Source organism: Hylobates moloch, unplaced genomic scaffold (assembly GCF_009828535.3).
Source record: "Hylobates moloch isolate HMO894 unplaced genomic scaffold, HMol_V3 SCAFFOLD_6, whole genome shotgun sequence".
Lineage (NCBI taxonomy): Eukaryota > Metazoa > Chordata > Mammalia > Primates > Hylobatidae > Hylobates > Hylobates moloch.
The window spans coordinates 4,770,938-4,784,293 of NW_026652281.1; the positions used below are offsets into that span (position 1 = coordinate 4,770,938).

Here is a 13,356-nt window from a genome sequence, read left to right on the forward strand (position 1 = left end):
GACACAGGCTCAGGATGACTCATTCATTTGCCAAAGGTCCCTCAGATAAGAAGTGGGTGGGTCTGCCCCCCAAACCACAGCCAAACTCCACCTAAGAGTCCGTCTGGGCCTTGTTCTGCTACGGAGAACTCTGGTTTCCTGGGGCCTCTCCTGGGGCAGGGCTCTGCCCAAAGCTGTGGGAGAGAAACGGTGAGAACCAGGCAAGCTGCCTCCTCCTTGGAGCCCTCCACTGACCCGTGAGCCGCCAGGCCCAGGAGGACGCATCGCCAAACAGGGGCACCCGGCCTGCCCTAGGCACAGGGGAACATTGGTGTCCCCCTCTGCCTGAGCCTCCGCTGGGGATGTCCTGAGTGACAGGTGGGTATGGACCCAGCCTGAGCTGCTACCCAGAGCTGAGCATCAGAAATCACAAATCATAACTCCCTGGCCCCAGCCGACACCCTGAACACTGAGGGTGCCACAAACACACTCGGGTCCTGGCTGAGTTAGTCCCCACACCCGCCTCATGGGCCAGGCGCTCCCTTTAGCTTGCTTCCCGTTTCACAAATGAGGAAACTGAGGCATGGAGCAGGGAAACTCACTTGTCCAAGGCTCTTAGCCATTACTCCCCAGCAATGGCCTGGCCTTTGCGATCAGAAACTCTGATTAGCTGGCTCAAGGCAACGGCAGAGCAGGTCCTCAGACAAGGTGGGGGCAGTAGGCCCTGCCTGGCCTGCTTTGTGGCCTGACCACCCTGACCTCAACCGCCAGTGTCTGGAAGCCCTTCAGAGGGGTCAGCGTCCCTAAAGCCCCTGGCCAGCCCCTTCCCTTCACCAGAGCCTACCACACAAAGGGAAAGAGGTCAGAATTGGGGTTGTCCTGCAGATGGAGGTCGCATATCAAAGTCCAGGGCTTGGGGGATGGGCCAGCTGTCCCCGGGCCCCCAGCAGTCCCTTGTCTGTCCGTCTCCTCCCTGGCTCGGCCCAATAACGGGGTGCTTTGGACCCACTGCCCTCACTGTGGTTGGCACCAGGGGTGGGCTGGGCTGGGGGGTCCCAAGTCTCCTATGCTGTGGGGGCAGTGATGGGGGCAGGACAGAGCCTTGCCCACAGCCCTCTGGAGGGTCTGGCTGACGAACCTATGGCCTAAGGGGTGGCTTCAGGACGAGGCCGTAAAAATGCATCACGGGGGTCACCACATGTCCAAGACCAGCCAAAGAGTCTGATCCGGCCCAGGCCCCAAGGCCCAGCAGCCAAAGCCTCAGGGGTCCACACACGGCGATTAACCAAGGAGGGCGCAGCCTCGCCTGGCCTCAGGGAAGCACCATGCAGAAGCCCTCAGGAGGTGTCTGAGGATGCCTCGGGGTGGGGGTGTTGTCCACAGCGTGTCTGTGGCTGGCAGGAGTGGGAGGGGGAAGACGGCGGTGCCATCCCCCCACAGAGAGCAGCCTGGTTCCCCGTGGCCCAGCCCAAGAGAACCGCACATGTGCACCTGGGACACAGTGCGTTGACATCTGAGAAAACCAAGAAACAACCCCCTCTGGGCTCAAGAATATCCATGACATCATTTTTTTTAAACGAATGAATGAAGACAACAGAGTGTATAGGTAAATAAATAAACAAAGGCGGCGCAGGAGCCCAGCAGGCGAGAGTATCGAGAACCAGGGATGTTGATGAAACCACGATTTTGGAACCCTAAGGAGTATGGAAGAGAAAATCCAAACTCCAGTAAGGGAGACCCAGCACCCAGTCTCTCCCCTAGGACATCAAGGACACGAGGCAGAACTGTATCTGAACTCGACTCTGGGAGCCCCATCCCTGCTGGGACAACCGCATCCCAGCCCAGTACCCAGAGATACAAAAAGAGCCGGCGTCTACCTGCACCGGTAAGGTCTGGTCCGTCCTCCTCCCGGCTGCTCTGCAGACACTGTGCTGGCCTCAGCTCCTGTGCCATCCTGGCACCTCTGGGCAGGGTCTCCATGGGGGCGCCTGGCCGGGGCTCGGACTCCCGGGTGGGAGGGTGGGTGGCTGTAGATGCTTCCAGAGATCCACAAACAGCCTGAAAGGAAAAGAGGTAGACACGGTGAGCCTGGGCCATGCCTGCAGGGGATGAGGCATGAAGGGACTCTCTGGCCGTAGGTCCCATTCCTCCCCGATGATGGCCTGGCCTTGGTGATCAGGAACTTAGACTGGCTGGCTCAGGGCAACAGCAGAGCATGTCCTCAGTAAGGCTGGTGCCAGTGTCTTCCTTGCCCAGCAAGCCCAGCCTAGGGGACACCAGGCTGGACCCCTGTTGCTGGGGTCCCACCCACACAGCCCCATCTTCTTGGCTGTCCAAAACTGGAGCTTCTGGAGCCCTCGCAGCAGCTGGCCAGCACTGCACGGAGCCCAGAAGCATCTAAGAGGGAGCCTGAGACTGACCCCAAAGGTCCAGCCTTGTCCTGTCCCCTGGCGGTCGTGGGGACAAGGTTTATTCTGTGGTCCTTGCCCAGAGGCCTCCTGGGGCCTGGCACTTGGCTCAGAGAGCTGGGCAAACCATCTCAGCCGCACCCTGCAAATCAGGGAAATGCCCTCATCCGAGTGCCCCCGGGGGATGCTCTCTTCCAGACTAGGCCACCGGGCACCTGGTGCGATCCGGAGCTGTTATTACCAGCCGGGGAGCAGCAGGCAGGCCCCTCACCTCTCTGAGCAACTGGAGTGCCTTGATTACAACACGACAAAATGGATACAGGGCCAGGCACGGTGGCTCCTGCCTGTAAACCCAGCACTTTGGGAGGCTGAGGCAGGAGGATGGCTTGAGCCTAAGAACTCCAGATCAGCCTGGGCAACATACGGAGACGCCATCTTTACAAAAACAAATAAATAAATTTAAAAAATGGACACAGGAAGGCTGTGATTGTGATGTCTTGATTTATTGCAGGAGAACAGGTGGGATGGCACCTGGTTTGGTGCACGTCCTGGTGGTGACCAGCTCTACGCCACAAGCTGGCCAGAGTCTCCCCTGTGGCTTACTAACACAGATATTTCTTCTAGGTCCCTGCATCAAGGGGCGTCAAAGGGAGCACAGAAGTGGTGGGACCCCCCTGGGACCTGGCAACACTGGCCACTGACCACTCACAGCTGTGTCCCTCCCCGGGTGCTGCCCCCTGCCAAGGGAACCGACCGGCGCGAGGGCCAGGACTGCAAGGGTGCAGCCCCGGGCCTCAGGGCACTTTTGCAGGAATTGCAAAACGTGCCTCTCCATCCTTCGTGCACCTCGGCTCACTGGTCCCGAGGGGAGCAAGAACTACCATGACGAAGACGATGATAGGGATGCTGATGGTGACGACGCCAATTGCCCGTTACTAAGGGCCTACCTGTCCCTAGCTCTGCATGGAACTTGGAATAACTAACTACCAGTTATAACCATACGGATGAACGTGGCTAATCTTCAGTCCACACTGCAGGGGGGTCATCCCATGCCCACAGCCCTCACTTTTTGGTAATCTTTATTTTTTATTTTATTTTCAGATGGAGTCTCGTTCTGTCACCCAGGCTGAAGTTCAGTGATGTGATCTCAGCTCACTGTAACCTCCACCTCCTGTGTTCAAGTGATTCCCCTGCCTCAGCCTCCCAAGTAGCTGGGATTACAGGTGCCCGCCATCCTGCCAGGCTAATTGTGTGTTTGTTTTTTTTTTTTTTTAGTAGAGACGGGGTTTCACTATGTTGGCGAGACTGGTTTCGAACTCCTGACCTCAAGTGATCCGCCCGCTTCTGCCTCCCAAAGCGCTGGGATTATAGGTGTGAGCCACCGCGTCTGGCCACTTTACTGTAATGTTTAAAATCGTCATAAAATATACCGAACACAAAATTTACCATTCTGACCATTTCCAAGTGTGCACTGAGTACATTCCCAATGTTGTGCTACCATTACCACCATCCATTTCTAGAACTTTCTCATCATCCCACACAGCAACTCTGTCCCCATTAAAAGGCTCCCTGCTCCCCACCCTCAGCCCTGGCTGTTGGCATCTGCTCTCTGTCTTGGTGACGGGCTGCTGTAGTTGGCCCATCCCCTTTCCAGGAAGGGTTGGTAGGAGCCTGGGGTCACAGGCAAGGTCAGCCCAGGCCAGGGGCTTCAGAGGCCTGGGTGTGGGAGGCTCAGCCATCCGGTGAGGTGGTGAGCTAAGCCCCAGCTTGAACAACCAAGTGTGCTACCAGGCCCCTGTCATGGGGTTTGGTGACCCTCTACTTCCCAATGATGAGCTCCAGGGACAGCAGAGTTGTGGAAAAGCAACTTTCTGTTGATCCGTTTTTTTTTTCTTTTAGGGATTAGTGCTATAAAACCCAAGTGCCTAAGTGAGATAGATGGTTCAGAACTCCTCGGGAAGGCGCAGGCTCCACCAGCCCTGCATGCGAGGGACGTATAAATTTACCGTTTGTTTCCGAGAATGCTTTAATTTATGGGATCCATATGGTGACACTGGCCAGACCACAGCCCCCACAAATCCCACAGGCATGCCGGCGGCTTAGGCTGGAGCCAGGGGGTGGCGGCGCCTCGGGCCAGCACACTTTATTCATTCATCCACTCACTCAGGGCCCAGGGTAAGCCCATCAGGATGGCAGGTACCCTGGGGCCTGTACCAAGGTGGTTCCCACCCTGGGGACTGAGCTACTCCTGCAGCCTTGCCCTGAGTCATCTCAGGAAATGCTGCAGGGTGATGCTAAAGAGAGGAAGGCTTGGGGCTACTGTGTCCATGATGGGGCATGGACAGCAGCTCCAGCCAGCCCCAGAGGCTCCTGCTGCCAGGGAGGGCTTATGGGGCAGCACCCGGTCAAGCTGGGCTGCATCTGCATTCAAGCCCCCAGGGGATGGGCTGGAGCGGTGCAGGGGAGGGCTGTGCCATGCCCCAGTCTCGACCCCTGCCCACCTCCTGGTCCCTCCTGGAGCCAGGTGGCCAGGGTTCTGCTGGAGGGAGAAGCTGAGAGGCCGCTCCTGGGGTGGAGATGGCCCCCAGAAGCAGGACTGTGAGTGTAAGGAAAGAAGGCAGCCAACAGGCTCACCCTCCACTCAACTCAGCACCGGAAGAAAAGAGAAAACAACCCTTTTTACTGAGCACCTACTATGTGCCAGGCACTGATCTAGGGCTTTGTCTGATTAGCATAGTTAATCATGCCAACAAGGCATGGAGGCAGGAAGATATGAACTGAGTGATCTGAGCTCACACAATAACTGGAGGGATACGGATTTGGCCTGAAGCAGTTGTCTGTAACCTCAGACAGCTTACAAAGCAACTGGGGGACACAGCTTTTCAGTAGAGAACAGAAGATGGCAAGAGGGAATACCACTGGGGGAGATGGGAGCACAGATGACAAGTACTATAGGAGTTTGAGAAGGGAAGGGGTCCCCAAGGTCGGAGGAAATCCACACGGGCTTCCTGGAGCAGCTGGAATGTGAAGTGGGCCTTCAAGAGGAGCAGGATTTGAAAGGGAGTGGGAACAGGAGGGACAGCATTCCAGGTGTGGGAGGCACCTGCACAAGGCGCCAGAGGCAGGAACGCACACGAGATTGCTCAACAGACATGGAGCCGACTGGGCAGCGGACTGTCGGCAAAGGCAGCTTGGACGGGCTCCTGCTCTTCCTCAAGGGGCTCGTGGTCTAGGACAGGAGGTTAGAACACACATCCCCGCAGGGGCCAGGAGGGGAAACTCCGCAGGGGAATTGAGTGGAGGAGACTGCAAGCAGACAGCCACAGCCCTTCCCAGGGTCAGCAGGTATCACCTTGATGGAATTGAGCCCCACCTTGACAGATCTTCTGATTTTCCAAGAAGAATCTGGGAATCCTCTTTTTAAAAATGTTTTTATTAAGACACAGGGTCTTGCTGTGTTGCCGAGGCTGGCCTTGAATTCCTGGACTCTAGTGATCCTCCTGCCTCAGCTTCCCAGGTAGTTGGGACTACAGGTGGATGCTACCGCTTCTGGCTTTGGGAATCCATTTTTTAAAGCTGAACTGTCCTGATGATGAAGTGTCAGCAACTAATTCCCGAAATGTGAAAACACTGTGCAAACCCTCATACGCTTTTGAAGGGAACGTAAAATGATGCAGTTGCTTTGCAAAACAGCTGGCAGTCCATCAAACGGTCTAACATAGGGTTACCCTGCAACGCAGCAACTCCACTCCTAGACATATAGCCAACAAAACTGAAAACATCCAGCCATCCGCACACAAACTTGTATAGGAAGGTGCATAGCAGCCCTCAGTCCTACGGACAAATGAATACCGACTGCCAACAACCCAAGTGAGTGTGGAGGTGGGTTCTTCCCCAGTTAAGCCCCCAAGTGAGACTGCATCCTGGCCAACAAACCAAGTGAGTGTAGAGGTAGGTTCCTCCCCGGTTGAGCCTCCATGTGAGACTGCGTCCTGGCCAACAAACCAAGTGAGTGTAGAGGTAGGTTCCTCCCCGGTTGAGCCTCCATGTGAGACTGCGTCCTAGCCAACACCTTGATCTGCAGCCTAGTGAGGTCCACAGCAGAGGGCCCAGTTGAACTGTGTGATAATAAACATGTGTGGTTGTAAGCTGCTAAACGTGTCACACTTTGTTACACAGCAACACAGAGCTGATACAGTCCTTAAAGTTCTAGAACAGTGCCTGGCCTGGGTATCAGTGTTCCCTGGCACCACTGTCTGCTGAGCTGTGTGTGTCAGAAACAGAGGAAACCAGGTGCCAGTCCCTCCCCTGGCCTAGCTCTTCCCACTACCATGACTCTTGTTGGGAGTGAAAGGATTTTACCCCCTTTCTTTGTCAGCAGCTGGATTAATGGACAGGCAAGGCCGTGGGGCACACAGGGTTTTGTGAATATGGATTATCTCATGCTCAGCACCATCTTGAAGGTGGAGGCAAAAGTTCTCAGCCAGGTAATCAAACAGAGGCAAAGGGCCCCCCTTCCTTACCCTTCTAAGGCCACATTTACGACAGTCCCTAAAAAAGCAGGCCCTGAAACCTGCGTATGTGCTGTGCCTTTTCTACCAGGGCCAAGAATTCCAAGCCCACAGTGGGTCTGGATTTAAAGTACTATTGTGCCTGGGCCTGCGACGTCATCATCCCCCACTCCCAGGGGGCCCTGGAGAACACAGCATCTCAGAGCAGTTCAAGGGGCTCAAGCAGACCATGCCTCGGAGGACTGGGAAAATGCCATTGTTTCCCGAATTTCCCTGGACTGCAGCCACCACCTTTAAAGCTTTAGTCGGTTAATGGGGAAGGGTGAAAGGGGGAAATTTAATAGGGTTCTTCCCAATAAATGGGGATTCACAGCCCACCGCTGAATAGCCTAATGAGATCCTGCATTGTTAAGCTTTCTCCAGGGAGCTGGAGTGGTTTCTGCAGAAAGCCGCCTCCTGGTAGACTCAGGGGAGGAGGGTGTGGGGAAGACAGACGCCACATCCCTGCTCCAAAGAAGAAGACTGTGTGTGTGTATGTGCACGCACACGTGTGTGGTCAGTGCCAAGTGTTATTAATTTTATTAGTCCATGAGATCCCTAGGTCTGGGAGCCCCAGTCTATTCGGGTTTTGTTTGTTTGTTTTTGTTTTGAGATGGAGTCTCGCTCTCTTGCCCAGGCTGGAGTGCAGTGGTGTAATCTCGGCTCACTGCAACCTTTGCCTCCCGGGTTCAAGCAATTCTCCTGCCTCAGCCTCCCAAGTAGCTGGGACTACAGGTAGCCGTCACCAGGCCCAGCTAATTTTTGTATTTTTAGCAAAGACGGGCTTTCACCATGTTGGCCAGTCTGGTCTCGAACTCCTGACTTCAGGTGATCCGCCTGCCTCGGCCTCCCAAAGTGCTGGGATTATAGGCATGAGCCACTGCGTCCAGCCCCAGGCTATTTTTTAAAATGCTTTATTGAGGCTGGGCGCGGTGGCTCACGCCTGTAATCCCAGCAGTTTGGGAGGCCGAGGCGGCAGATCACAAGGTCAGGAGATCGAGACCATCCTGGCTAACACAGTGAAACCCCATCTCTACTAAAAAATACAAAAAATTAACCAGGCACAGCGGCGGGCGCCTGTAGTCCCACCTAGGCGGGAGGCTAAGGCAGGAGAATGGCGTGAACCCAGGAGGCGGAGCTTGCAGTGAGCCGAGATCGCGCCACTGCACTCCAGCCTGGGCGACAGAGCGCGAGACTCCGTCTCAAAAAAAAAAAAAAAAAAAGTCCGGGCGCGGTGGCTCACGCTTCTAATCTCAGCACTTTGGGAGGCCGAGGCGGGTGGATCACGAGGTCAGGGGATCGAGACCACGGTGAAACTCCGTCTCTACTAAAAATACAAAAAATTAGCCGGGCATGCTGGCGGGCACCTGTAGTCCCAGCTACTTGGAGAGGCTGAGGTGGGAGAATGGCGTGAACCCGGGAGGCGGAGCTTGCAGTGAGCCGAGATTGCGCCACTGCACTCCAGCCTGGGCGACAGAGCAAGATTCTGTCTCAAAAAAGAAAAAAAAAAATGCTTTATTGAGATATAAGTCACATACTATACAATTCACCCATTAAAAGTGTATCGCTTGATGGCTTTAATGTATGTATAAGCTGTGTAACTATTACCACCATCCATTTCAGAACATTTTCATCACCCCCAAAAGAAACCCCCATCCCCATGAGCAGCCCCCCACAACGCCATCCTTCCAAGCCCTGCAATCACTCATTTGCTCTCTGTCTCCGTGGACTGGCCTCTTCTAGACATTTCATACAAATGTCATCTCTGGACATTTCATACAAATCCAGTATGTGGCCTTTTGTGCTGCCTTCTTTTTAAAGTTAGCACCGTGTTTTCAGGTTTGTCATGTTGTAGTGTGTAAACACAGTATTTTGAACAATAAAGGACATTCCAGTTTGAGGACCCACAGCAGCCCAGGGGCTGCTGGACAGAGAATTCCCTTCTCCAGGAGCCTGTTCGGCAGGAACTGGTTGGCTGTTCATGGAGCCAGTTCCCTCTCCCTCCTGGGCATCCAGCCAGATTCCATCTCCCGGCCTGCCCTGTAGCAGGGCACAGCTGGTGCCCCAGGTCCTGGCTACTCTCCCAGCTGGGAGATCTTAGCAGAGTGATTTCACCCCTCCAGACCCTGGTTTCCTTTTGAGTACAATGGGAGTGGCACTTTGGGAGGCCAAGGCAGGCAGATCACTTAAGCCCAGAAGTTCGAGACCAGCCTGGCCAACATGGCAAAACTCTCCATTAAAAATGCAATAATTAGCCGGGCACGGTAGTGGGAGCCTGTAATGCCAGCTACTAGGGAGGCTGAGGCAGGAGAATCACTTGAACCCAGGAGGCAGAGGTTGCAGGGGGCCAAGATCATTGTGCCACTGCACTGCAGCCTGGGTGACAAAGCAAGAGTCCGTCTCAAAGAACAAATGATAGTGACAACACAGTGCCTACCTCCAAGAGGAATGACGGAGGAAACTGAACGAACTCTTCTGCTAAGGCACTTGGAACATAGCAGTTTCTCAACAAACTAGTTGATCCCATGAACTAAGAGCAGGAGCATCAGGAACAAGAATCAAAGCATCACGGTGACCCCATGGCCCCTCAAAGCTTGAAGGGCTGTGTGCTGGGGAAGGCTTCTTGGCCTTGGGTGCAGATGGTGGGGGTGGGGCCTGTCCAGCGCCCCTCACACCCTGGCTGCTGGGCCGTTTCGGCTCCAGCTGGCAGGGCTGTCTCCTAGCTGCTGGCCTGGAGCCCCATGACAGTCTAGGGTCCCTGAAGTCACAGGGGCAGGATGCTCTGAACAGCTAAATGTCAAGAGAACAGGGCTCACCCACTTTTCTTGACCAGCCTGAATCATCTCTTCCGTCCAAGCAAGCTCCAGGTGCACCCCAGGAAGCTAGTGCTGTTGATATTGAGTAAAACACACATAGGCCTGAGTCCAAGCTGCCACTCACCTGCTGGGGTGACTAGGAGAAACCAAGCGAGCCACAACTACTCTGGCTCTCAGCTGGTGTCTCCGGGAAGTGGGCTAGTAACACCTGCCTTACTTGTCCCGAGTACCTACTACGTGCCAGGTGCCAGCTGAGCACCTGCGGCAGCCCATTTAATCATCCCGCAACCCCACCTGAATTCTCAGAGGCTCAGAAGTCAAGTCAGCTGCCCAACAACACCCAGCTGGTCACAGTGAGAGCTGAGAATGCAGGCCAGCCTATGTCCTCTGTCAAGTACCTGGTCCCCGCACAGTGTCCAGGGCACAGCAGGTGCTCAGTAAACACTGGCAGAGCCTGGTTCCGCACCCCCACGCATAGCGGCCATACAGCAACCCAGGCCGTGCTCTGGGGCAAGTAGGTTTGTGCTGCTGGTGAATGGCAGGGAGGGGAGGTTTGCTGATGGGCTGAGGCTGATTTATCTCAAGAGCAAAGCAGGGAAGATGAGACAAGGAACACAACCACAGGAGGGGGGAAGAGACGCCACCATCCTGACAGCACAAAAGAACGCTGCGTCGCCTCCTCTTCGCCCCGAGGAAAAATCAAGCACAGGCACGAAGCCAAGTGCAGGGGGAAAGACGGTCCCTCCCCCAGGGTGCTGGCAGGGTGTGTGCATTGGCTAGGGAGGGCGGCGGGCACAGGAGCACCTCCCGCGCTGGCCAGAGGCCCCTGCCCCTGCTGGGGACACTCAGGTTGCAGCACCAGTGCCGTTGTCTACCAGGGAGAGAGAGAAGGGAACATGGACAGGCCAGCCTTGCCACGTGAGCCCTCTTCTCCTGCTGTCCTGACCCACTGTGGCCCTTCACCAAAGCCCACCTGTGAAGACATTCTGCTCAACCTGCCCTGATGGGATTTCTTGTTCTGTGCTGCAAGCTAGTGTGTCAGAAGCCAAAAACGGTATTTTACGCCCCTTAATTCCCTGTAATAGCTCCATAATGGCAAGCAGAGGCTCCAAATACCGCAATAAAGGGAATGATAAGGCTTCGGGTCAGGGGGAGATTGGAGATGCCGAATGCAGAGTCCCTGATAAGCAGACAACTAAAGGGTTATTAAATGTGCGCTGGCGACCGGGTGTAATTGGAAAGTTATTAGATATGGAATACACACAGCACCCGGCAAATGAGTAATCAGGGACTAATTAAGCACACGCCACACGGCAGATCGCGCGGGAGAGGCTGGTGGCTGCCACATCTGTGACTGCAATTAGGGCCGCTCCGGCTGCAGCGCTCCCGGCTGGGGTTGGGGAGCGGCAGGGCGGTGGGGGTTGGCTGTCTCGGGCAGGGCGCCGCAGCTGGGGGGTCAGGATCAGACTGTCCCCCATCTCTCAGGGGCTGGAGGGAGGGAGGACAACAGAAGCTCAGTTAGACACATGGTCCAGGGCTTGAAAAAATAAAAAGGCAGTTCTGTCCTAGGCTTCAAGTTTGGCCAGGTGACGGCTGGCTGCAGCTGCCCAAGTCTCCTGGACAATCCACGAAACACATGCACAAAAGCACGACCCAGAGCCAGGCAGGCCAGGCAAGAATGACCAGCCCATTTTATAGATGGGAAAACTGAGGCGGAGCAGACAGAAAGTGGGCAGAGGTCACCCAGCTGGATCCTCTTCCAGCAGGCACAGAGCACCTTGCCCTGGATGTCTGGGTTAGGGAAAGAAGCCTGCATTTCATGGATGGGCAGTGAACAAGATCAAGTGGAGAAAGGGGCCAGATGCACCTGGGTGACCAAGAAAGAGCTGGGACCTGGGCGGGAGTGAAGATAATCTAGGGAATGCCTCTCTGTATCATGTCCCCGGCCTCAGCTTCCTCTTCCGTAAAGGTGGAGCTCAGAGTCCCACCCATAGCTCTAAACTGGATGGGTTGATGGACTGAATGGAGAGATGGACAGGCAGTGGACAGATGGATGGATGGATGGATGAGCAGTGGATGGATGGATAGATGGAGAGGCAGGTGGGTGGATGATGGATGGACGGATGATGGACAGGTGGATGGATGATGGATGGGTGGACAGATAATGGACAGATAGATGAATAGTGAATGGGTGGATGGATGAAGGATGGATGGTGGACAGGTAGGTGGCCTGGCCAAATTTGAAGCCTGGGGCAGAACCGCCTTTTTATTTTTGCGAGCCCTGGACCATGCGTCCTGGACCATGAGGCAGCTGTGCATTCCAACTTAGCACAAGAAGTCCATGAGTGCATTTGCTACATAAAGAGTAGAAGAAAGAAGGGGACCCCACTCTGCCTGCCACAAAGAAAAGCTTGTCATTGGAAGACAAGAAAGTCCCTGGTTCAAGGCCTTGAGGGCTGCTGGGGCTGAAGAATCTGGGTTCAGTTGACACTGGGGTTGTCCACAAGCCCAGGAGCTGCTGTGTGTCCCTGACCAGGTGGAACAGAGGGTCCTAGAGCGGAAGCTTGTGGCAAAGATGGCTTTTGCAATGCCCGCAGCCACTACGTCCACGGCATCTACTGAGGGCCAGGCCTGAGCTTGTCCCTGCAGATGCTGACCCATTTAAGCCTTAAACAATTCAGTGAGGCAGGAACTGTGTGTCCCAGTATATGGATGAGGTCACTGGGGACAGAAAGATTGGCGCACTTGCTGTGTCTGATCCCACTGTGGGATGGGCGGGTGGGGCACGGGTCTTTCCAGGAGGGTCACTAGAAAGCGGGGATCCATCCATGTTGACGAAACTGAGAGCCTCAGGACACACTCAGGCTCGGAGGCAGCTGATGGTCCCTCGAAAGGCTGGCACAGGGCAGGAGCTCACTGCTTGCCGAGGCAACAGCGCCTCCTCATGGCTGTCAGGCAACAGGGCGCTTGGGTCCTGCTGGGGAATCCAGCCGCGCCAGGGTGAGAGGCCAGCGCCCCCAGATGTGGATGCCCTGAGACCTTGGCATCAGCCCAAGAACCTCCTCCTAGGGGCTGGCAGTGGGAGCTAGGCTGAGCTCAGACCAGCTCACCACTGACATCCTGTCTCTCCCAGGAACCCCCTCCCAGCCCCAGCGGTACCCCCCCCCCCCCCCCCCCAGCCTGCCCCATACCTGCTCCTCTCCTGCCTCCAAGGGTGAGAGCCTCCAGCTAGACCTGGGTGTACAGCCCTGCCAGCCACAGCTCTCCAACACCACCGAGCAGCAGACTTCCTGAAACACCACACTTATCCCGCCAACCCCTTACCAAAGTTCTGACCCTGTCACGTGACATTTAAGAGCCATGCTATTTGGTTCAGCTCAGCTTCGCATCCACATTTCTGTCACGCCCTCATATCCACCCATCCAGCCAGCCACCCACCCATCATCCATCCATCCACCATCCACCCACCTGTCCACCATCCACCCACCTGTTCACCATCCACTCACCTGTCCACCATCCATCTACCTGTCCATCACCCATCCACCTGCCCATCATCCATCCATCCATCCACCATCCACCCACCTGCCCACCATCCACTCACCT

The 13,356-nt window shown here is 55.5% G+C and overlaps 1 protein-coding gene across 1 annotated transcript in view; it reads right to left on the reverse strand.

Annotated features, from left to right (window-relative positions):
• Positions 1–739: 739 nt before the first annotated feature.
• LOC116470370 (uncharacterized) overlaps positions 740–13,356 on the reverse strand; it is a 200,140-nt gene continuing 187,523 nt past the window's right edge. The window contains exons 2-3 of the mRNA XM_032155908.1: positions 1,857–2,037; positions 740–819 (exon numbers count right to left, since the gene is read on the reverse strand). Of these exons, the coding sequence (XP_032011799.1) occupies positions 740–819; positions 1,857–2,037 (261 nt within the window). The remainder of the gene's footprint in view (positions 820–1,856; positions 2,038–13,356) is intronic.